This window comes from Cheilinus undulatus, linkage group 21 (assembly GCF_018320785.1).
Source record: "Cheilinus undulatus linkage group 21, ASM1832078v1, whole genome shotgun sequence".
Classification (NCBI taxonomy): Eukaryota; Metazoa; Chordata; class Actinopteri; order Labriformes; family Labridae; genus Cheilinus; species Cheilinus undulatus.
In genome coordinates, this window is record NC_054885.1 from 3,511,653 (window position 1) to 3,537,817 (window position 26,165).

The following is a 26,165-nucleotide window of genomic DNA, read 5'->3' on the forward strand; positions in this document are numbered from 1 at the left end:
TTCGGGATTTTTTAAATTATATTTTGGGAATACTTTTGTATTTTTTTGGAGGGTTTGAAGTTTTTTTCTTTTTTTTTTTTGCATGGAGCAGTGTGCAAATTAATTTTTAGGTACTTTCATGGGGATATGGGCATTTTATTTATTTATTTAAATTTTTGGTGAATTTGACAGAAAATTTGGTTGGGGAATTTCCTTCAAATTTTCTTTATTTTTTTTTCAAAATTCTAGGGGATTTGTTTGGATTTTTGGGAATTTTTAAATTTGGGGGAATTTAATTAAAAAGTTTGGTTGGAATTTGCTTGACATCTTTCAGGAATTATCATGAAAATTTTATTTAAAAATTTAACGTTAATCTTTTGCCTTTGAAGAAGATTTTACTGAAAGGTTTGAGGATATTTGGGGACATTTTTTGGTATTTTCAAAGAGTTTTTTAAATTTTCACAGACATTTTTTGTAATGTCTTAGACATTTAAGATATATATATTTGTTTGTATGTGTGTGTGTGTGTGGTGGTGGTGGTGGGGGTGGGGGTGGGGGTCTGTTGTGGGAATCTGTTATTATTCTAAAGGGAATTTTCCAAGACCTCCTAAACTTTTAGTGGAAATTTTGATCATATCATCATCAGAAAAATGACCCCATTTGTCTCTTAATGACTCCGTTACTGACTGAACAGCCCCCTACCAAGTGGCCATACTTAAAATGTAGAAAAATTAGAATAAAGAAATTCATATGAATACATATTTTTTTGTACAGTAAGATAAGCCAGTTGTCCTCATATAAAACATTTTTTTGGGTGAAAACTACTTCCTGTTTAAAGACCAGGCTTTGGTTTTATACTTGTCAGGTCCTTCTGATCCCGAATAAGTGGGAAAAACTAGAAAATGCATTTCTAAAAGAAGTTTCGGTCTCAGGAGGATGTAAAGTTTGAAAAATAAAATTGAAATAGAACATGATTTTCAGAGCATTTTTAAATGTCTGCTCATCTTATTTTCTCTTTGAAAAGGAAACAACTTGAATCATAACCCTGATTCATATTCAATTCTTATATTTTGAAATAAATAAATAAAAATTAGTAAATAGAATAACCACTGAATGACCATTTTGGAGCTGTAAATGTATTAACCAGAAGATCGATGGACCATAAGCACAGTTAATGTCTTAAAATGTGCAGAAAATCTGCTGCAAAGTGGGAAAAGGAGCAACAACTTAAACCACACGTCAGCCTTCTTTGAGTCTTTTGGCGTACAGAGCATTGTCATGCCTGTTTGAGCATCACTGGAAAGGTAAGAAATGGCCCAATCATGGCGGCGATATTGTCTGCAGAATCCCTCCTTGTTACTATAGGAGCCTGTGAGGTCAGCTCCAACTCTCCACACAGACTTTTTTACTTTTTCCGTTGTTTTTTGGGTTTTTTGGTAAATATTGAGGTCTCTAAGTTTGTGCCTGTGACTCAGTGTCCCAGTTCTTCCCTCGGTTCCTCTTCCTGTTCCTCTCTGCCATCACCATCGCCGCCACCACAGTGACCAGCACAGTGACGGTGATGACGAGTACGGTGGCGGTTTCTGCCACACAGAGCTGGCTGTCCACCCAGGCCAGAGAAGCCCCCGCTAACTGCTGCGGGTCCTTACACGTCACGTTACGGTAGTCATCGATGTGGAGGTGTCGCACGTGTAAGATCTTACTGAAGACTCGGTGCAGCTCGCAGTCACAGCTCCACGGGTTACCTGAGGGGAGAGACAACACAGGTAAGGTCCTTCTGTGTAAAACTAGCATTTAAAATATCAAGGGAGAAATGTCTGGTGTTGTTGTCGAGTCTCACAAGTATGGGTGAAAGTTAGTAATAGGACTGAGACTTAAGTCCTCTCTGTTTTACAGTCTGAATGTAACACAAAGGAGACGTTAACATCTACATGATGAAGCTCTCAGGGGTCGTCTCTGAGCTCAAAGCTGGATATTTGCTTCTCAAGTTTCTGGTCGGCTTACATACAACGATATCACAAGGATAAGGAAATATAATACAGAAAAATAATACTCAAATCCACAAAGCCAAACGAGATAAAATCACAAGGATTTAACAGAGCCATGCGTGCAAATCAAACAGCTATGCAATCATTATATTCTGCAGCATTTTCACAGCACTGGCATGCAACATTTCTTCAAGCTGAGGGAAAAAATGATGAGCTCTGTCTTACACTGTTCATGCTTAAATCATGGCTTTCTCATGAAAGTATGCAAACCTGCATGCACAAACAGAGAAATGTTGCACCGTTTTGTCAAAAAGTAAAAAAAAAGATCACGAATGCATGCTTGCTTCATTTGCACGCATGGCTTCTCTACTTCCTGATTCATTTGCACATGCAGATTTGTGAGCATTTTGCTGCCATAGACTCCAGTATTTTAGATAGACGACAAAAGAAGCCTAAAGTTGTGGCTCCCCGAGGTGACATAGCAGACTGGCCGTTTCAGACTGGGTGGATGGTGGTACTCATTTCAGCTAGCACGTTTACAAATGAGAGTTTCCAGCCTGCCACATCTCATACACTTGGTATGCATGTCTAACATACGGCAAGTCTGGAGATTGAAGGGTTTGCCTACTTTTTTTTTGCAAGCTGTGCGTGTCTCTCGGCCAAAACAGACACTAAAAGGACAAACAGGCGGCCATATTTATGCTCTTTTTACATACATGCATGTTAACATCAGTAGAATATGTCTGCAGTGTGTTTGATGATGACCCCGATGAAGGCTAAAACTTCAGCTGTTACTGGAACGTTTGAGCTTTTCAAAATAAAAGCCTGGTTTGGCATGTCTGTGGAGAAACCCTCCTTGTTTTTGCAGAAAACGTAATTCTGTAATTTTACTGACTCAAGTCACTTGTAGGGGATTTATTTGAGTAAACTTTTAAAGAAAGACAGAGCTGTGACAGAAGAGAGACTAAGCCAGCACAGAAGCGGTAGCAGACACGTGCTACAGCTGCATGCAGCAAATGCGCACCCAGTCTGAAGCAAATTGGGGTCGTCCTACTTCATATTATGGTTCTTATTTGCCTTACCAGGCCAGATCTGCTTGACTACATCTCAAAGGGAGGATGACTAAAAACATCTGCCAAAGCAGGTAAAATAAAAGCTTCTAGAGCACAGTAAATGAAATAAAGGTCATGATACTGTCTATTCAGCAACTGTTAATGTTAATTTGAGATTAAATGGGGTAATGTAAGTTTTATGAGCAGAGACCTGCCAGCTGGATGTGTGTAGCTGTGGTATGGAGGCTGATGAAGGTCTTAAACTTGAGGTGATGAAGGTTATTTCCCTCCAGGACGAGGACGGCGAGGCTGTAGAGAGGAGCCAGAGCGTCGCTGTCGATCTGAGAGATGTTGTTGTTCCCCAGCTGGAGCATCTACAGACAGACAGGCAGACGGACGGTCAGACAGACAAGCCAGCTTACTCTAATCAATAAGAGTCACTGAACAGTCACCTCCAGTCCAGGCAGCATATCCAGACTCCCATGCTGCACCACGGTCAGTCTGTTGTGGTTAATGTAGAGCTGTCGGAGCCTGGAGAGGCCCCTGAACACGCCGGGGCCGATCGACGTCAGCTGGTTGTGACTGAGGTCCAGTTTCTCCATGTTGTCCAGATACTCAAAGCTGACAGAAGGAACAAAGGAATATTAAAATTCTAACGTTAAACTGTTAAAGGTGTGTAGAGCTAGTGTGTCATATATTTATCTAGTTCTTCTACTGTGACGTTTGACAGTGTTGAAAAGAACCAAAACTTGAAAAGGTGCATCTATTTCATAAAACAGCTGGGTGAGGACTTATTGATACACTGTGATGTACAATTCAGAGATATGCAGATGTAAATGGTGCTACGGGTCAACATTAATTATGCTCCTGTTGGACTTCAAACCCCCAATCTCCTGTTTCTAAGTCAGCGATGTAAACCGCTGAGCTATCCAGGCCAAATCCCTTAAAATGCATGCAAACTCTCGCAGTCTTTCCAAATCTTTCCCCAAAGGGAGGCAAAACTTCTACCTCAGCTAAATCAGGTAGCGTGCATGTGCAGAATGTGCAGAAGTTTAACTTGTTGGTGGATAAAACTCAAGCTGATGCCAGTCAGGAAAAGTGCAAAAACATCTTCTCTTCCAAGAGAAGCTTTCAGTGTAGCTCTTTATTTTATAAAGAAGTGTGGTCCAGTTCTGATAAAACTGCTGCTACATCATAGCTACATCCAAGCTAATTGCTACATTTGCGGCAGCCATCACTATCTGCTCCCAGTACAACTAAACCCTGCCTGAGATACTGCCTTTGTTTTAGACTGAAGCTTTGCAAGATGGATCTGCTTCATGACATACAGGATTCTGGAAAGTAAGTGAGAAATGACTGATATCATTGGCTGTTATTGCTGCTGTGTAATGTTTTATGTTCCAATGAATACATTTATTAAAAAAAAATCTAGAAATGAAAATAAAATATACTAAAATAACCAGTGAGTATTATGTTCATTTGACTGAAAAGCAGATTAATTTGGATTTGGAATTAACCCTTAGAGCTCAAGTGGCACAAATCCGTGTCGCAGGCACACCCTTTGAAAAATCTACAAAAGATTTTTAAGAAGATTGATCCAGGATGTGAGGGAACGACATGAAAACATCCTTCAAAATAAAAGCACCTCATAACAGCCAAGGACAGGACAAAAGAGGGAGGCTTGAGGAATAGCACAAATGAATCTAACTGTAAAAAGTGCATGGACTTTTTCTTTGTATATCTGTAGATATTAAAAAAAAAAAAGAGAGATTTATCATAAAATGTTTATTTTTTTCACTTTTTTGTCTCCAAGAGATGAAGGAGCAAGTCTATGCAAAGAAAATGCTTACTCACTATTGTTTACTGTGTTATATATAAAAATCTCTGAGTTTCAAATTCTGATTGTTTTTTCTTTTGTCTTTAGAGTCCTATAATTTTTTTCAAAAATCAAGTGGCATCACGGTAGTAGAGATATTTTTAAAGCCCACGTTGTCCTGAAAAAAAGGGATGTATAGAGATTGACGGTGCACCACAGTGTTGATGTTTCACAAGCTTTTTTGAGACAAAAAATCCAGATTAGACATGATGGTAAAAAACTGCTGAGAGCTCTGAGAGTTAAAGTAATGTGGCCTTCTCAGAAACCAAAGTTGCCCAACCCTGATCCACATGGATTGCTGTTATTAATCATCTACATGCAGGCATCAAAAAGTGTTATAATAGATGTCATCTTGATTAATGCAAGACTAATATTTGCTTCATTTTTAGCTCCATTTTGGTCTCCACCAACACCAATACTTAGCAGTGCGTCAAGCTAGTCCTGCCCTTTGAAGGACCGTCTTTCGGTGGTTTGACATTTCTCATTAGGACTGCAGAGAACAATCCGTATTAGTCCCCTAAGCACTGAAAGTAGTGTACCTGTATCCAGAGATGTGGTGGAGGTCATTGTGCTCCAGTCTGAGCTCCCTGACAGCAGACAGACTTATGGAGAAGTCCACTGGTAGAGACCTTAACTGGTTCCAACTCAGATCCAGTTTCTCCAGGAAGGACAAGGAGAAAAATGCCTGCAGAAAGAGAAATATTTTAATTCAAGATGCCAAAACCCTTTTTATCTTTCATTTTTTGTCCCTTAAACAGACACTTAAAGACTGATTGGATAGGGTGCAATTTGCTTCAGAGTTTGCCTTATGTGCAAAGCACTGTGCAGATGGTATCAGTAGATTTTAAGGGTAAGGCCAACCCGAGCGCTCAGTTTATCTCCAGGCAAACAGAAAGTGAAGTGAAGCCAGCGTTTTTGTGGTGACCGCCATCGTTGCGCTTCTATGGGTGCTGTCAGCGAGACTACGTCCATAACATTTATCCTGTTTACTTAACGATCTTTTAAAGGCTCCTGTGTAAACCCTCCATATTTTCATTCCTACCTGCGGTTGTACTTCTCTAATCTGGCTGTTGGTCAGCACCAGCACCCGCAGCGACCACAGTCCAGTAAACGCTCGGGTCCCGATCACGCTGAGGTTATTTCCTCCCAGCTCCAGCAGCCATGTGCCGTGTGGAAGACCCCTGGGAACGTGTTCGAACCCGCGGCTGTGGCAGTCCACCAGGTCGGCGTGCTCGTAGCAAGTGCACCTGAAGGGGCAGGACCGTGAGGCCTCGACGGATGGGAGAAGGGATGGGAGGTGAAGAAAGGCGAGAAGGGGAAGGAGAAGGAGACCCATGGCAGCCTGTTCAGAGAGTTTGAAGCGTGGAAATTTGGATGAAGATGGGTGGTTTAGCTCTGCTGCTCTTCTTCAGTGGCATCTGGAAGACAAATCACAGAGATTAAGTTTAGTCAGTAGTGTGGTTTCTCGGTTCTCAGTTTGTGTTTTTTGTGTCTTTGGTCTGCAGCAACTCATATTGCTGTGTCTTTCAGCAGTTGTTTCAGAGTGGGTAAGGCAGATTTTGAGGGCTCAAACATCAAAACACTACGCTTTAAGAGCAGGCAAGCCCTCAACACACAGGATGGAAACCAAATCCTGATGCATGTCTTCCCCCTACTCTCTCCTGTCTCTCTTCAGTGTTAATGTCTATTACAAGCAAAAAGGCCAAAAATAATCTAAATAAACTGAAAATAAGACCAAAGCTCAGGACGTAAAGAAAACTTTCAGGGATGAGGAGACGTGGCCATCTCTCTCCTCTGCTCTCTATCTGTGAGAGCGGCAGTGCTGCAGACGTTGTACCAGACTATTATGAGGGAGCTGATTTACTGGTGGATCTTTGCTCCAACCCTCACCTATTGTCATGATCTGATTGCGGCTTCTGATTGCTTGAGAGACACTGCTCCTGCATTTTGAAAGGAGCCAGTTGAGGTGATTTGGGGACCTGATATGGATTGCCGGTGGAGGTCTTCCAGGCGAGTCGAACTAGGAGGAGACCCAGGGGTAGACCAAGGACTCGCTGGAAGGATTATACATGTAATCTGGGCTGGAAATTTCTCAGAATGCCCCAGGAGGAGCTGGAAAACATTGCTTGGGAGAGGGACTTGTTTAGACCGCTGCCACTGTGACCCTGGGTTGTGCCCCACTTAAGAGGAAGATTATGGATTTACTAACAGGTGAAAAACACTAAAACAGGGAGCGGAGGCAGAGGAGGAGAGGAGCCATGCAAAAATGGGCACTAAGGAGCACCTTCAAGCACCAGCACTCCTACAGTTTAGCAGCTTCCTGAAGTTTGCTCTCGTTTTGTGTCTGAACGTAGAGATGAGACGTCAGTGTCTCCTCTCTCTGCTGCATGGATCGTCGTTCTCATCCTGACCAGGGACAGATCCGGTTGCAGTGGACCAGGAACCCCCTGGAATCTGTTGGCCACCCCAGAATACTTGATATTAACCCTCTTGTGATGGTTTTTACTAACTTTAATCCACTACAGATGAGGTATCTAAGAGGCCTTCTCCATGAAAAGTTTGGACACCCCTGACCTGAACAAGATCAGGCACAAAAACTTCCTAGACCAGTGATACTCAACGTGTGGCTCTTTTGTGATGATTTGTGGCTCTTTTATGTCTTTATTTGAAATAATTTTCCACCAGAAAACCTTAAAAAGGTTAACTTTAACCTCAGAAATTATACACTGCAGTTAACATTAATCAGTTTGTTTCCCACTCTTGTGCAGTTGGCTTAAATTGTCAACCTTTATTTTTTTGTTTGTATATTTCCGTTGCCCTTATTTGCAATTTCCCCCCGTTTTTGGAACTTTCAATCTATTTTTACAGCTTTTTAAGCCTGTTTGCCACTTCTTTTGCCCCTTTTCACCAGGTATTTTCTTTTTTGTCCTGCTTTTTGCTATTTGCAATTTTTTCCACTTTTTTGCCGTGTTTTGCCTCTTCTCACCCATTTAAGCTGCCTTTTTCCATTGAATGCCACTTTTTCCCCATTTTATCCACTTTTGTCCATTTTAGTCTTTTTAAACTCATTTTTCTGCCACATTTTGACAATTTTTGGACTATTTTTGCCACCTGAAACTAATTTTTTAATTAATTATTCCACTTTTTCCTCCCAATTTTTGCCAATTTCCACCCATTTTTTGCCACTTGTGTCAGTTTTTGACAATCTTGCCACTTTTGTCCATTTAAGTCTTTTATAACTCTTTTTTTTTGCCACATTTTGACAATTTTTGGACCGTTTTTGCCACCTGTAACTCCTTTTTTAAATAATTTTGCCACTCTATCTCCAGATCTTTGCCAATGTTCACCCATTTTTGCCATTTTGTCAGTTTTTGACTATTTTGCCTCTTTTGTCCATTTTAGTCTCTTTTCACTCAATTTTTTGCCACATTTTTACAGTTCTTGGGCCATTTTTGCCACCTTTAACGCAATTTATTATTTTGCCACTTTATCCTCCCCATTTTTGCCAATTTTCACCCATTTTTTGCCACATTTTTACTGTTTTTGACCAATTTTGCCACCTGTATCTCTTTTCTTTATCAATTTCTGCCATTTTTCACCAGTTTCTGCCTCATGTACCTTTTGTTATTTTTAAAATTTGGTCCCCCTCTTGTACATTCATGCTGCCTTTTGCCATTCAACGCCATTTTTGCCCATTTTAGTTACTCATTTTTGCCACATTTTACTGTTTGTTGACCATTATTGCCACCTGTTGCTTGTTTTTTAATCATTTTTTGCCACTTTTTCTCCCCATTTTTGCCAGCTTTAACACAATTTTTTCCACTTCATTGTTGCTTTTTGACCATTTCACCACTTTAACTATTTTATCGCCTCTTTTCACTCTTATACTGTGGCTCTTACAAAGGTATTTTTTTTAACAATTTGGCTCTTTGGGTGATCAGGGTTGAGTAACACAGTCCAAGACCCTTATCCCAGCTCTGATGCTCCTCCTTTTCATCGGTGGCCTAGAAGGCATGTCGATGCTTCGCGATCACAATCCTGCATGAGAAAACCAGTTTCTAAATTCTGCCGTTACATAAGTGACATACTTTAAATCTTCCTCAGAGTTGTTTCACTTGTTTTTAACCCAGGCCTCATCTGATTTATCCTCCCTTGTCCCATGTGAATGTAATTACATAACTACAGTCACAGAGAGCACAGAGACAGGAAGGAATAAATTCACTTAGACGCTATATCTGTTTAAATAAAATGGTATTAACCTCATACCTGAAAAGCAGCAATAAAAGACTGTTATTTCTTTATTTTTCCAAGAATTTTTCCAAAATGACAAATAAAATGCTCCTATGATTTAAAATACCATTTAAAGAAGCATGCGGTGTTTATAATAACCCTGTACATCATTTTTCTGATGTTTTTGTAGCTTTTATGCTAATTTTATTGATTTTATTGTGAAGTCCTCACTCTTTAGCTTTTATTATGATGATTTTTCCAAATTTTACCCAAGCTTTCTGTCTTTATTGATGCTTAACAGCCTTCCTCTAAGATTTTATTCATTTTTATTCACATATACCCCAGTTAAATTATGTTTTTTGAGAATTAGAATAAATAAATAGTAATAATGCTTTTCAAACTCAAACAAGTAGAAGAAAATGTCATCATTGCACTACTTAAACAATAATAACAACAATAAAAACACCAGAGACTAATCTAATGTTGAGAATGTGAGACTCACCTCTGGCGTCTTCTTATTGGAGCGTCATTATTGGTGTTTTTCTGCTCTGATGATGAGGACAGTTGGACGGAGACGAAGATGGAGATGCTGCACACAGAGAAGGAGACCGAGCGATGATGCTGATGGAGCCTCGGCGCAGTCAGCTGTGTCACTAATCCTCTAATCCTCTCCAATCACCAAATGCTTCCTCTACATGCAGCTCGTCTCATCGTTTAGTCCCGTCTCCCTCTCATTTTGTGTTAATACCACCAGGGAGCCCTGGCGTCCCTCCAGCCGTCTGTTTCACCCACTTTAACGTTATATAAAAGCTGCCAACATGTGGGGAGGATTTTTGAGAGGGTTTCAGAGGGTTGGGATGAGCAGACAAGGGGGCAGAGAGGAAAAGGCCAACTGGAATAAACATGGCTGCTCAAAAACATAGCAGGAATTCAAATTAGATTAGATTAAAGTTTATTTTCCTCTCTAATTTTTGTTATTTTTCACTTACAAAAAAAGAAAAAAAAACAACAGACACCAGAGGTGAAAGGCTTGGCATATCAAGGGCTTTGACTCGCTGGGGTACAGATTTTTTTTGTTTTTGTTACACAGAAAGTGTCTGAACATGCTTTGGTGAAAAAACAGACAATCTTGCTTCAGCTGATGCCAGAAAGGCTGGTTGCTGACACCAGTCAGACAGAGCAGCTACAGAAGCCTCTCCTCAGTGTAAAACACATGAAGTGGAGTTTTCTGCAAACTAAAACCAAGCAGGCGTCCATGTGTTTAAGTCTGAGGAGAGGCTTCTGTCTTCCATAAAGCTCAGATCAGTGGAGGGCTGCAGGGACGGGTGTCCTTCTGGAACTTTCTCCCACTTCAAAATTTCCAAGAAAATTCCAAAAAATATCTGAATTTCCCAACAAATTTTCCCTAGAAGATCTCATCAAATTTCCAAATGCATAACCCAAAATTCAATAAAAATGACAAAAATACAGAAATTGCCCCAGACATCTAAATAAAATTAATTTAATTCAACTTTTTTTTGGCAAATTTGATACGAACTGTTGTATTAAAGGGAATGAATTTTACATAATTCTCATATTTAATGGGCTGGGCAATTAATTGAAAATTACATTAAATTGCAATATGGCTTTCTGCAATTTTCAAATCGCAGAAGGTGCAATATTTCTTTAACCTGATGTCTCCAGGGTTTGAACCTGATTTATGTCAAAATGCCTGTTTAAAACTTTTTTCCAGCAGAGATATCATGCATTACATAATCACGCAATCATTCAAGTGCCATTTTTTTTAGAATAATCTACAAAATATCATATTTTCTTCATTTTTATACTATTTTCTTATTAAATATGAGAATGACATAAAAATGATCACCCCTTCAAAACAAAAATTCATATCCAATTTGCATTACGAGTCAAAATCATCACAATAAGGTATTTTCTGAAAATTGTTCAGCCCTTGTTCAGTCTAATATTGTGCTGACTGTAATATAGAATGATTTATTGCCTACATAAGATAAGGAACTTACGGAATAATCACATTTCAAATTGCAATTGCAATGTTGGGTAAAAAAACTGCAATTACATTATTTTCCCAAATCGTTCAGCCCTTATATTCAATAAGAAAAACATTTAAAAAAGAAGAAAATAGGATTTTATTTACACTATTCCAAAATACGGCACTAGAATGATTGCATGAAATGTAATGTATAACATCTCTGCTGCAAGACAAGTTCTCAACTGCTATTTTGGCACAAATTTCAGGTTAAAGAAATATTGCACCTTCTGCGATTTGAAAACTGCAGCAGGCCAAACTGTGATTTACTCTAATCTGCGATTTACTGCCCAGCCCTACTTAAGATTCCAATAATAATTTCCTTTCAAGTTCCATGTAATCTCCAGAAATTACAGAAACAACTATCTCATCAAATTCCCACAACTTAATAAATTAATTCCCCAATGACAGGAAATCCTTTATACTTTAAAATAATTCCATGAAAGTTTTTGAAAATTTCAAAGGACTGGGCCACACACCTCCAAATAAAAACTCTAACAACCTTACAAATATATGTCCCAAGTTTCATTGTTATTAAAATTTCAAAGCAAATTCCTCCCAAAAATTCAAAATACATTTAAAAATAAATAAACACATTTCCCCAATTTTCTTTGAGATGCCTGAAAATTTTTAACCAAATTTCCCAAAGCATTCAAACAAAATTTTCCAATTCTTATGAAAATGCCCAAAAAGTCAAAGTAAATTTCTCAGAAACATTTCTAAAATAGTTTTTTTCGAATTCTTGAACATTTTTATGCCTCTCTAAGTACCCAAAAATGTCTTTAAATATTACCAGAAGGGTTTTAGTGAAATGTTAACATAATGCCTTTACATTCAAATAATTTCCTCTAAACTTCCACATGAACTCCTGAAAATTTTCAAACGAACTCCCTAAAATTTCAAAGCAAATTCCCTCTAAAATTTCTCAGAAAATTCTTACTTATTCATAAAACATTCCACAATGACAGGAAATCCCTTAAACATCCAAAACAATTCCATGAAAGTTCTTAAAATGTTCAATTTCCCCCCCATACTCCTTCATATCTAATGCCTAAAACCACCTTACAAATAGGCCTAAATTTAACAACTTTCACTAACAATACCAAAAAATATATATATAACAAAACGAATCCCTCTGAAACTCAAACAATATTTAAAAAAAATAATAAAAACACATTTCTAAATTTACTCTAAAATGCCTGAAATCCAACAAACAAATCCCTCAAAGCATCCAAACATATTTGGCAAATTCCTATGACAATAACCAAACAATTTTAAAGCAAACCTCTCCTAAAAATTCTAGTGACACTCTTCAAAACATACCAAAATATACTTTCCATAAAAATAATTTTAAAATTCGAAGCAAAGTCTCAGGACGTGTTTTAAGAGTAGTGAAGGGAAGGAAGACAGCTTCTAAATTCCTAGTTTCTTTATCAAAGTCAAACTACCTGTGTTGCACACCTGTGTGGCGTTTGGCTGCGCGGGAAACTCCACACCTGCACATTTTAGCGCCAAACTTTTCCCTGCTCTCTATTATTTTACATCCGGTAAAACTCGCCATCATCTCTCTCTTCTTCTCCGTTTGAGAAGGCATTTCTCTCGGCTTTCCTACCTGGAGGTGTGCTGCGTCTTCAGCCAGCCGTCAGCCTCCCGCAGGTGAATCTGGGAAACCCGAGCCAACGCGTTTCCGCATCTTAAATAGGCAAGAAGGCGCGAAATGATGGCTTCCGGTTTGAAGAAAAAAACGCTCCTTTGTCTGTTTCATGAGTTTTCTCCACAAGTATGACTTTGTTGTTGACTAGAAGGATAAATAAAATGTGTAAAATCACGCTGCAGAACCCTCGAGGGTTTAAAAGTTTAAACTGTGTTTAAATAGCGAGAAATTCCGTTTTTGATGAAAATTGTGATCTGAAACTTCCGGTGGGAGGAGCAACAGGGTATAAAAGAGCGTGGCGTGGCCTGCTCAGGTGATAACGCCGCCCGGAGCCCGACAGCTCACGTGCGTGTAGCTTGCAACAAAGACTTACAGGAGAGGAAAACAACGATGAGTGATGAAGAAGAGCAGAGATGAAGGAAGGAAGGAGCTGCTCTGCGACTGTTGTACGACAGAATATGAAATATGGAGTGGTGAGAGGATGAGAAACCGAGGGTGGCAGCAATGCAACTTCATGGATGCAAGCTACTGTAAAAACACCACAGAAGAAGAAGACGGCTCACGTCTGGACCTCGTTGTCCTGCAGGTAACCGTCTTTATTTTCCCGCCTGTTGTTGTTCTTGTCCGTTTTTATGGTTGATATTTGTGAGTCAGAATAGCTTCAGAGCAGGGATACTCAACCTGTGGCTCTGGGGCCACCTGCGGCTCTTTCGTGATTATTTGTGGCTCTTTTGTCTTATTTTTAAATATAATTCCCCCAGAAAACCTTACGAAAGGGACACATTTGCCGTTTTCACCATTTTTGCCACTTTTTACCCATTTAAGCTACCTTTTGCCATTAAATACCCTTTTTTTTCTATTTTTTGCTGATTTTTGCAACTTCTTATTGACAGTTTTTCCCTGTGTTTGCCACTTTGATCCCATTTTGCCCTTTTTTCCATTTTTTTTGCCACTTTTCATCCAAATAAGCTCCCTTTTGCCATTGAATACCACTTGTTTCCTTTTCCCCCAAATCTTTACTTCTTCTTTTTGCCACTTTTTTGCCTTTTGCCATTAAATTCCCATTTCTTTCTTATTTTTTTTGCCAATCTTGACTGCTTTTTGCCCATTTAAGTCACTTTTCATCCATTTTTGCCACTTTTGAACCGTTTGTGCCACCTGTAACTCATTTTTTTGTCATTTCTCACCCATTTTTGCTGCATTTTGACCATTTTCTTTTCCACGGTTAACTTATTGTTATTGCTACTGCAAACCGTTTTTTCCACTTTTCACCTCTTACATTGTGGCTCTTTCAAAGGCATTTTTCAACAGTTTGGCTTTTTGGTTGAGCTGGGTTGAGTAACACTGCTTCAGAGCTTTTGGCATCCTTTACCTGTCAGTTTAAATTCTTTAAATAGAAATTCCCCCTGTTGTCTAGTGATGACTACTAGCTTTAGGACTTTATTTTATCTTGAAAATGTAAAACTTTTGAGGTTTAGGTCTAAGAGACAGCAGTGACATGTGATGGCACGGTGACTTCTAAAAGCCATTTTATAATAACTTCATTGTACAGCACTTTAAAAAACAGTATTACTTCGATAATAAGCAAACTAACTAATAAAACAAAGCAACAGAACATAAAAAGAGCCAGTGATAGTTCAGCTAATACTGTTAACCTAAACATAAGAACCCAAGAACATACTACTGAATATAATTTAATTTTTACTACATTTGATACAAATTGTAGAATTTCTGGAAGAAACAAATGTGTTTTAATCTTTACAAAATGCTTTTTCAAATGGGGGTCGTGACCCCCTTGGAGGCTGACATGTAAGCGGAGGCACAGACAAAGGATAAAGGATTAAAATAAGCCTGACTGTTTATACTGGTTATCTCTACAAAACCCTACTTGTTTATGTCCCTTTGATGAGTGAATCGCTGAATATAAAAATTCATGTCATTTTTCTATGCAAATCTTACAGTTAAAAGAAAATAAAGGCAGCCCATAATAAGGGGGGATAAAAGGGGAAAGCTTTCTGGTCTGGGGCCCAGTCATAAAGGGACCAGTGTTAAAGTTAATCTGTGAAAACTGTATGTAATTCTTCACCTGAATAATTACTGCTCTTAAAACTGATTATTTATGTATGCTGTAGTACAGAACCACTGTTTTCAAAATGTAAACCCCTTTCTTAAAAAAGTCAGTAATGTCAGACTTCAGATGAGCATGATGTGCATAAACATTAGGACCCAGGAGAAAGAAATGGAGGCAACCAAAATAACTTAAGGGAAAATTGTAGTTTGAGAGATTATTTATCTGTTTTTTGTGTATAAACAAGTAGTTTTTTGTCATTTCTTACCATTTAGTGGTTGGGGAAAAGATGAGTCATGCTAGCTAGCATAGCGAGTGAATTACTAGTCAATACATGTAGCCCTACTGATAGATACACTGCTTAAGGATTAAAAAACAAGTACACAACTAAGTGTTTTCTGATTCATTTTACATCAATCTTCAAATTAAGACACAATAAAGGGTTTGGGTGGGTGAAATATTTTCAAAAAATGTCTTTTTTCCAAGGTGGGCTCCTTGAAGAACTCCTTGATAATTCAGAAAGTTTGGCAAAAGAGGGATGGCAATTTATTTATACATTTAATTTATTCAATACAGGCATTTATTTATACATTTGTTTCATTTTGGTGAGAGCATATTATCTTTATTTCCCTGGAAGTCACTGTAGAACCATTTAAGCCCATCTTATGTGTTTCAGTAGGAAATGATGACATTTTGAGGTTTGATAGCTTTTCACTGTAATTCTGTGTTGGATGTTGTTATATTAACTTCATTAACACAAGTACATCACAGATCACACACTGCCCAGAAGAATTATGTCAGTTAATTTTGCATAATTTGTTTACAGTGAGAAAAATGCCAACAAAAAGTAAGAATCACAGCAACTGTCCTAAAATCATAATTGTTACAAGCCAAACATTAAATCCAAGTTCAATAAGATATTGTTGATGCACTATAATGTCATTTAATACAAAAAACAAATACATTTTTTCATTTTGTCAATATTGAATAAAATGTTCAATGAAATGTTAAATACTGAAACCAATGAAAATTAGTTTTAGGCCTATTTAGTCATGTTTGTGGTGGTCCATTTTTACAAGCTAAACTTTAAATCCAAGTTCAAAAGATCAATTTTGTTTAACATGTATAACATGTTACTGAATTAATGTGTTAACTACCTGAAAAATATAATAATTTTTTTATATTTCTGTCAGTAAATGTGGTTGTGGGCTTATTTGGAACACACGTGGGCTTGAATGGTACTTAGGTACCAATTAAGCCCATGCCAGACTTTTGACTTTATTCATAAAATTTCTTTAATTTGTTCTTTAAAATATGCATCAGTAAATAAAATGTACTTTCAAAATGAGAGATTAATTCTTCATTTTAACAAATGATCATGTCTAAACCATCTTAGTATCTATGAAAAATACGTTAGATTTGGTAACTTAGATTTTGGTGGGCTTAATGGGAAGACTTACCTGAGTTAATGCAGAATGGCATAATGGGTTAAGACTAAAATGATTTAACAGAAAATTTGCTGAGACAGACGAAAGGGGGAAAAAAAAAGGGTTGCATAAACAGGCAATGGGTTAAAGATGGAAAAAAAAAAACAATGGGTTTAAGGAACAAAAATAGGATATGGTGTCAAAAAGGAGCTAAGAAAGACAAAAGGGCAATTGGATTGAAAGAAATATTGAAAAGCGGTTAAAACATACTAAAAAATGGGTTAAAACTGTCAAAAATTGGTCAAGAGACAAAAATGGAATAACATTACAAGAATTGGCCAAGAAAAGCAGATTGGGCAAAAAAATGGGTGGAAAAAATGTGAAAAGCTGTTTAAATGGGCCAAAGATGAGTTAAAAGTAGCAAAAACTGCAGAAATTGGTTAATTTGAAAAATTGGATTAAAGTGGCAAATAGATTAAGAAAGGCAAAAATGGTGAAAAGCTGTTAGAAAGAGGTAAAAATTGGTCAAAGGTGGCTAATAGCTTCTCAGTTTTTAGCTCCAAATAAGGAAACTGTTAGCCAGGAAGCTAGTTTAATTTGCTCTTTTTTATTAAATCTTTTAAAGACAAAACACAGTTGATGCATAGGCTACATGTGCAGCTTCAGTTAAGTGCAGAATTATGTGACTTTATGCTAGACTGATACAGGAAGGTGTTGTTCAAATGCTCCACTTTAAACTGGCAGCAGTAGCTTCAATGTACCAGAAGGTGTCGCTGTTTCTCTACAAATCTATACCCTAAACCTGAGAATCTTTTTCAGCACAAATAGAAAGAAAGCCCCAATACTTTAAGAGGTTTCATTCACCCATCTTTACTTTTGCACCTTCAAAATCGTATTTTAAAATGAGTGACTTCATATCTGTAGGTTAGTAGGACCTCAGAAGGTCATCATGTGCAAGTGTTGAGATTCACGACTTCTCATCCTGTTTTCATCTGCTTAGTTTCTCTTTGTATGTGCATGGTTTTAGCCAGTTCATTATATTTACATTTATTTTGGTTGTTTATTTCTTTTGGTCTTATTTTCATAGTTTTAAAACAACACGCAAAGTTTCAACTGAGATTCAATGGGATATTTGTGGCAAATATCAGAGAAAAGCCCTTGCACATCTATCCAAAATGCTTCTTAGTACTTGCCACTGTGACTTGATGCACAGGCTACATATTAGCAAATGCTGCAAATGTTAGCAACGAATAGACAACTAAAAGCAATGGACATCAGCATTTTTGTTTTGTTTTGTACTTTTTTATGGCTTGTGGATCTGAAATAAATGTATTTTTTCTTTACTCAGACTCCAGTCATCAGAGGCAAAGCGTCAGTTTTCAGAGTTATTCCTGATTCCCATCAAATTCAGCCTGAACATGGACAGAGACATCATCTCCAGGAAGGTATCTGCTCCTAGACCAGGATTCACAGGTAGGTCACAGCCCTCTTCATCAGTGTCCTGACCAGCCTCAGGTAAGTCCCACTTATTTATTCACTACAGAGGAGGCTTAAACGGTTGAACAAAGAAGCAAAAACAAACTAAAACACTTCTAGGACAAATAACTGCTGCCAAAACAATAAAATGCTGCTAAAATAATAAAACGCTGCTAAAACGGTGCTGGAACAAAAACAAAACCCCCCAGAGTAAACTGTACCCAACTGCCTAAACCCAGTAAATACAATGTGAAAAAAAATCAACTTAAAAAAAAAAAAACGTTCATCGCAACACTAACAATTTTTAACATTTATGATGGGATCAAATGCGCGAAACTTCTGCTGGTTTTTAAAAGAAGTGGACAACATTTGCATCTGAAAGGAGGCAGCGATGATCCAAAGCTACACCTGGACCTGACCATCAGCAGAGATGTCCAAGACCAGGTAATGGTAGGTTGGTGATTGTTACTTTGACCTTTTGAACATTTTAAAGTTTGGACTGCTTTTATCTTTTGTTTTGCTAATGATAAAAATCTATGCAGTCTTTCTGACGATGTGCCTTTTATTTCACTAAGCTAAAGGTAATACAAAAACAATTGTGCTGGCAATGGCCCTGTTACTTTACACTGCTAATGGTAAAATAAAAACAGCATTCATGCAGGCCAGTGGGCGTTTTTATTTGACTCTGCTAATGGTAATACAAAACGAGTATTCAAGCTGACGATGGGTCTGTTATTTCACTCAGCTAAGGGTAAAACAAAAACATTTGTGTTGGCAATGGCCCTGTTATTTCCCACTGCTAATGGTAAAATAAAGCAGCATTCATGCAGGCACATGGACCTTTTTTATTTGACTCTGCTAATGGTTATACAAAACTAGTATTTAAAGGGACAATGGGCCTTTTCTTTAATACTGCTAATGGTAAAATAAAACGGCATTCATGCTGGCAACAGGCCTATCATTTCACACTGCTAATGGTAATACAAAACTAGAATTTTTGCTAGCAATGGGGCTTCTATTTAACACTGCTAACAGTAATACAAAACATGCATTTGTGCTGGCAATGGCCTTTTTATTTCACACTGCTAATGGTAAAATAAAACTTGCATTTATGGTGGCAACAGGCCTGTTATTTCACACTGCTAATGGTAATACAAAACATGCATACATGTTGGCAATGGCCTTTTTATTTCACACTGCTACTGGTAATACAAAACATGCATTCATGCTGGCAACAGACCTGTTATTTCACACTGCTAAGGGTAATAAAAACCTGCATTCATGCTGGCAATGGCCTTTTTATTTCACACTGCTAATGGTAAAATAAAACTTGCATTTATGGTGGCAACAGGCCTGTTATTTCACACTGCTAATGGTAATGTAAAACATGAGAGGTGTTTCAGTGGGTAAACCAGGTAAACCCAATGAAGAAACTGGAGCACACGAATCACTTGAGGACGTTTAATTAGGTGCAGAGGACTAACGTTTCGACACGCACTGCGTCTTCATCAGAGTCTTTTTTGACTCTGATGAAGACGCAGTGCGCGTCGAAACGTTAGTCCTCTGCACCTAATTAAACGTCCTCAAGTGATTCGTGTGCTCCAGTTTCTTCATTGGGTTTACCCACTGAAACACCTCTGATTGTTGCTGGTCCTTTTGTGAGCCCCGACCTCCACGAGTGGAGGGGCTGAAGCGCAAGAGACTCTCTCACCAATGTAAAACATGAATCGTGCTGGCAATGGCCTTTCAATTTAAAATGCTAATGGTAAAATAAAACTGGCATTCATGCTGGCAACAGGCCTTTTAATTTCACACTGCTAACAGTAATACAAAACATGCATTTGTGCTGGCAACAAGCCTGTTATTTAACACTGCTAATTGTAAAATAAAACTTGCATTCATGTTGGCAACAGGCCTGTTATTTCACACTGCTAATGGTAATACAAAATATGCATTCATGCTGGCAATGGCCTTTTTTTTCACACTGCTGACAGTAAAATAAAACTTGCGTTCATGCTGGCAGCAGGCCTGTTTATTTCACACTGCTAATGGTAATGCAAAATATGCATTCATGTTGGCAACAGGCCTGTTATTTCACACTGCTAATGGTGATACAAAACATGCGTTAATGCTGGCAATGGCCTTTTTATTTCACACTGCTAATGGTTATACAAAATCTGCATTTATGCTGGCAACAGGCCTGTTATTTAACACTGCTAATGGTAATACAAAATATGCATTCATGCTGGTAACAGGCCTGTTATTTCACACTGTTAATGGTAATACAAAACGTGTTCATGCTGGCAATAGCCTTTTTATTTCACACTGCTAATGGTAATACAAAACATGCATTTATGCTGGCAACAGGCCTGTTATTTAACACTGCTAATGGTAAAATAAAACTTGCATTCATGTTGGCAACAGGCCTGTTATTTCACACTGCTAATGGTAATGCAAAATATGCATTCATGCTGGCAACAGGCCTGTTATTTCACACTGCTAATGGTAATACAAAACATGCGTTCATGCTGGCAATGGCCTTTTTCTTTCACACTGCTAATGGTAAAATAAAACTTGCATTCACGCTGGCAACAGGCCTGTTATTTCACACTGCTAAGGGTAATAAAAACCTGCATTCATGCTGGCAATGGCCTTTTTATTTCACACTGCTAACGGTAAAACAAAACATGCATTCATGGTGGCAACAGGCCTGTTATTTCACACTGCTAATGGTAATACAAAACATGAATCGTGCTGGCAATGGCCTTTTTTTCACACTGCTAATATTAAAATAAAACTTGAATTTATGCTGGCAACAGGCCTGTTATTTCACACTGCTAATGGTAATGCAAAACATGCATTCATGCTGGCAATGGCCTTTTTATTTCACACTGCTAACCGCAAAATAAAACTTGCATTTATGCTTGCAACAGGCCTTTTTATTTCACACTGCTAATATTAAAATAAAACTTGAATTTATGCTGGCAACAGGCCTGTTATTTCACACTGCTAATGGTAATACAAAACACGCATTCATGCTGGCAGTGGCCTTTTTATTTCACACTGTTAATGGTAATGCAAAACATGCGTTCATGCTGGCAATAGCCTTTTTATTTCACACTGCTAATGGTAATACAAAATATGCATTCATGCTGGCAACAGGCCTGTTATTTCACACTGCTAAGGGTAATGTAAAACCTGCATTCATGCTGGCAATGGCCTTTTGATTTAAAATGCTAACGGTAAATAAAACTTGCTTTCATGCTGCCAACAGGCCTTTTATTTTCACACTGCTAAGGGTAATAAAAATCTGCATTGATGCTGGCAATGGCATTTTTATTTCACACTGCCAATGGTAGAATAAAACTTGCATTCATGCTGGCAACAGGCCTGTTATTTAACAATGCTAATGGTAATGCAAAATCTGCATTTATGCTGGCAATGGCCTTTTTATTTCACACTGCTAAGGGTAGAATAAAACTTGCTTTCATTTTGGCAACAGGCCTGTTATTTCACACTGCTAAGGGTAATAAAAACCTGCATTCATGCTGGCAATGGCCTTTTTGCTTCACACTGCTAATGGTAATACAAAACCTGCATTCATGCTGGCAATGGCCTTTTTATTTCACACTGCTAACGATAAAATAAAACTTGCATTCATGCTGGCAACAGGCCTGTTATTTCACACTGCTAATGGTGATACAAAATATGCATTCATGCTGGCAACAAGCCTGTCATTTCACACTGCTAATGGTAATTAAAAAAAACATGCATTCACGCTGGCAATGGCCTTTTTCTTTCACACTGCTAATGGTAAAATAAAACAGCATTCATGCTGGCAGCAGGCTTGTTATTTCACACTGCTAATGGTAATACAAAACATGCATTCATGCTGGCAATGCCCTTTTTATTTCACACTGCTAATGGTAGAATAAAACTTGCTTTCATTCTGGCAACAGGCCTGTTATTTCACACTGCTAAGGGTAAGAAAAACCTGCATTCATGCTGGCAATGGCCTTTTTATTTCACAATGGTTATGGTTATACAAAATATGCATTCATGCTGGCAACAGGCCTGTTATTTCACACCGCTAAAGGTAATATAAAACTTGCATTCATGCTGGCAATGGCCTTTTTATTTCACACTGCTAATGGTAATACAAAACATGCATTCATGCTGGCAACAGGCCTTTTTATTTAACACTGTTAATGGTAACATAAAACATGCATTTATGCTGGCAACAGGCCTGTCATTTCACACTGCTAATGGTAATACAAAACATGCATTCATGCTGGCAATGGCCTTTTTATTTCACACTGCTAATGGTAGAATAAAACTTGCTTTCATTCTGGCAACAGGCCTGTCATTTCACACTGCTAAGGGTAAGAAAAACCTGCATTCATGCTAGCAATGGCCTTTTTATTTCACACTGCTAATGGTAATACAAAATATGCATTCATGCTGGCAACAGGCCTTTTTATTTAACACTGTTAATGGTAACATAAAACATGCATTTATGCTGGCAACAGGCCTGTCATTTCACACTGCTAATGGTAATACAAAACATGCATTTATGCTGGCAACAGGCCTGTCATTTCACACTGCTAATGGTAATTTAAAAAAACATGCATTCATGCTGGCAATGGCCTTTTGCTTTCACACTGCTAATGGTAAAATAAAACTTGAATTCATGTTGGCAACACACCTGTTATTTCACACTGCTTATGGTGCATATAAAACAAGCAAGTGTTAAAAAAAATTCTATTTAATATAACAAAACAAAGGACAAAGGTGTGTGGTTTTGGGTCAGGATTTAGGGTCTTTGTATTTTTTTTATGTGAACTTATTTCACAACCTGATCGATTGGCACTGTGACTCCCCATCTGAGGGCCCCTGCCGGCCGGCATTGTTCTGGTGTTCAGGTGGACGGTTCCTCTTGCCTCCGGGTCCTGCTCCGCCCTACAGAGGGTTTCTCCGGCCTCCGGGTCCTCCTCCACCCTGCAGAGGGTTCCTCTGGCCTCCGAGTCCTACTCCACCCTGAAATGGGTTTCTCTGGCCTCCGGGTCCTACTCCATTCTAAAAAAGTTTCCTTCAGCCTCCGGGTCCTAATCCACCCCACAGAGGGTTCCTCCGGCCTCTGGGTCCTATTCCACCCTGAAAAGGGTTCCTCTGGCCTCCGGGTCCTACTCCATTCTAAAAACGGTTCCTTCGGCCTCCGGGTCCTACTCCACCCTGAAATGGGTTCCTCCGGCCTCCGGGTCCTACTCCATTCTAAAAATGGTTCCTTCGGCCTCCGGGTCCTACTCCACCCTGAAATGGGTTCCTCCGGCCTCCGGGTCCTACTCCATTATAAAAATGGTTCCTTCAGCCTCCGGGTCCTACTCCACCCTGAAATGGGTTCCTCCGGCCTCCGGGTCGTACTCCACCCTGCAAAGGGTTCCTCCGGCCTCCAGGTCCTACTCCATTATAAAAATGGTTCCTCCGGCCTCCGGGTCCTACTCCATACTCAAAATGGTTCCTTCAGCCTCCGGGTCCTACTCCACCCAGAAAAGGGTTCCTTTGGCTTCCGGGCCCTTCTCCACCCTACAAAGGGTTCCTCCGGCCTCCGGGTCCTACTCCACCCTGCAGAGGGTTCCTCTGGCCTCCAGGCCCTCCTCCACCCTGCAGAGGGTTCCTCTGGCCTCCGGGCCGTACTCCACCCTGCAAAGGGTTCCTCCGGCCTCCAGGTCCTACTCCATTCTAGAAAAGGTTCCTTCGGCCTCCGGGTCCTACTCCACCCTACAGAGGGTTCCTCCGGCCTCCGGGTCCTATTCCATTCTAAAAAAGGTTCCTTCGGCCTCCGGGTCCTACTCCACCCTGAAAAGGGTTCCTCTGGCTTCCGGGCCCTCCTCCACCCTACAAAGGGTGCCTCCGGCCTCCAGGTCCTACTCCATTCTAAAAATGGTTCCTTCGGCCTCCGGGTCCTACTCCACCCTACAGAGGGTTCCTCCGGCCTCCGGGTCCTATTCCATTCTAAAAACGGTTCCTTCGGCCTCCGGGTCCTACTCCACCCTGAAAAGGGTTCCTCTGGCTTCCGGGCCCTCCTCCACCCTACAAAGGGTTCCTCCGGCCTCCGGGTCCTACTCTATTCTAAAAATGGTTTCCTCCGGGCCCTCCTCCACCCTGCAGAGGGTTCCTCTGGCTTCCGGGTCATACTCCACCCTGCAAAGGGTTCTTCTGGCCTCCGGGTCCTACTCCACCCTACAGAGGGTTCCTCCAGCCTCTGGGTCCTTCTCCACCCTGAAATGGGTTTCCCCTCGGCCTCCGGCCCTCCTCCACCCTGCAGAGGGTTCCTCAGGCCTCCAGGTCTTTCTCCCCCCCTTATGTGAACTTAAAACTAAATATCAAAGATTCATTCAATACAACAAAGAAAAGACTCTGCACTACAATGAATAAAAGTGTATTCAAAACAAAAACATTACTAAGTGTATTTTACACCAAAAGCAACAAAGTTCCCAAACTGTTTCCAGTAAGACAAAAGCAACAAATATGTTCAACGCAAAAAGTCAAAAAACAAAAAAACAAAAACAAAAAGAAAAGTACGAAAAGTTATTTTTGCAATTCAAATTGTCAAATGACTTTCACTGTCTAAATCTGGATGTTCACACACAAGCATCTGTGAGGAGACAGCAGTGATCCCCGCCGACACCTGGACCTGACCATCAACACTGAACACTAAGATGTCTAATGACCAGGTATTGGAGGTTGGTGATTTTTAATCCTAGTGCTGAATTTGCCACAGTTTTTTTCTATTCACATATGGGCCTATTTTTTATTCCACTAAGCTAATGGTAATACAAACAAGCATTCATGCTGGCAACAGGCCTTTTTATTCCACTAAGCTAATGGTAATACAAACAAGCATTCATGCTGGCAACTGGCATTTTATTTTACTAAGCTAATGGTAATACAAGCATTCATGCTGGCAACAGGCCTTTTTTTTTTATTCCACTCTGCTAATGGTAATACAAACAAGAATTCACGCTGGCAATGGGCCTGTCATTTCACTCAGCTAATGGTAATGTTTTCATAATGTTTAGTTGTGAATTAGAATTCACAACCTGACTGTAACTTTGACCCACAATCGGAGGACCCCACTGGCCAGCCTTGTGTTGGTAACCAGGTGGATGGTTTATCTGACCTGTGGGTCCACCCTTCAGGGTGTTACTTGGCCTGTTGGTCCACTACCTCTCTTTAGAGGTTTCCTTGACCTGTTGGTCCACTTCTACCCTTCAGAGGGTTCCTTGACCTGTGAGTCTACCTTCACCCTACAGAGGGTTCTTTTGTCAGGAGGGCTCACCTCCACCCCTCCGTGGTTCCCCCCAGCCTTCAGCTACACCGTCATCCTGCAGCAGGTAGGTCACCATCACCAGGGGAGTCAAGTTTATTCAGTTCCTAAATGCTGCATGGTTGATCACTTACAACAACCTCAATAAATAAGATCCCAAAAAACAAAAATGCAAAATACCTCAATATAAAATTAAACTGAATTCAAAAGTGTTGTTCGCTGAGTGAAAAAAGCAATGTGTGTTCATAATAAAGCAAAATAAAATCCACAAACCCACTGAATTCAAATGAAAAAAATAATACTCAAACTTTTCAAAGTTCAAAAAGTGTGTTCAATATCTATAAAAAAAAAGAGCTGTCATCCATATTACCAAAAAAAAAATCAATAAAAAAGCAAAACATCAAAATACAAAACAAACAAAATGGATTAAACACATTTATAGAAAGAGTCAAAGGGATATTGTTTTTTCAAGGGAAACATACAACTGAACGAAAAAATTCAAAGTGCTCTGACATCAATTATGTGGGTAAAATACTTTTAAGGAAACAGTACAACAACAGCAAAACAATATTTTCGAAGTGCTTTCAGGGAAACTTGGACCAACAATGGACCAAAAGTAAAAAAAACATTCTCAAAGAGCTTTCAAGGAAACTTGGACCAACAATGGACCAACAGTAAAAAAAAAAAAGTTTTCAAAGAGCTTTCAAGGAAACTTGGACCAACAATGGACCAACAGCACAACAAAACAAAACAAAACAAACAAAAAACAATATTATCAAAGAGCTTTCAAAGAAACTTGGACCAACAATGGATTAACGGTTAAAAAAAAAATACCCATTAAGAATTTTTTAAGGAAACTTGGACCAACAATGAACCAACAGTAAAAAGATAAGTTCTCAAAGGGCTTTCAAGGTAACTTGGACCAACAATGGACTAACAGTAAAAAACACAATACTGTCAAAGAGCTTTTAGAGAAACTTGGACCAACAACGGACTAACAGTGGGAAAAAAACAATATTTTCAAAGAGCTTTCAAGGAAAC

At 39.1% G+C, this 26,165-nt stretch overlaps 1 protein-coding gene across 3 annotated transcripts; it reads right to left on the reverse strand.

Moving 5' to 3' along the window:
- Positions 1-1,099: 1,099 nt before the first annotated feature.
- Positions 1,100-12,869, reverse strand: LOC121503481 (slit homolog 3 protein). Of its 3 annotated transcripts, none has more exons than XM_041777924.1 (7): positions 12,785-12,869; positions 9,628-9,714; positions 5,938-6,313; positions 5,435-5,580; positions 3,472-3,640; positions 3,231-3,393; positions 1,100-1,724 (listed from the first exon to the last, which is right to left on the reverse strand). In XM_041777924.1, exons 3-7 carry the CDS (start codon positions 6,229-6,231, stop codon positions 1,432-1,434), a joined length of 1,065 nt encoding a protein of 354 aa, XP_041633858.1. In that variant the 5' UTR covers positions 6,232-6,313; positions 9,628-9,714; positions 12,785-12,869; the 3' UTR covers positions 1,100-1,431. The 3 variants fall into 3 exon arrangements, with proteins under 3 accessions (XP_041633858.1, XP_041633860.1, XP_041633859.1); XM_041777926.1 differs by having other exon boundaries at positions 9,628-9,935; positions 12,785-12,836; XM_041777925.1 differs by having other exon boundaries at positions 9,628-10,032; positions 12,785-12,810.
- Between the last annotated feature and the right edge of the window lie 13,296 nt (positions 12,870-26,165).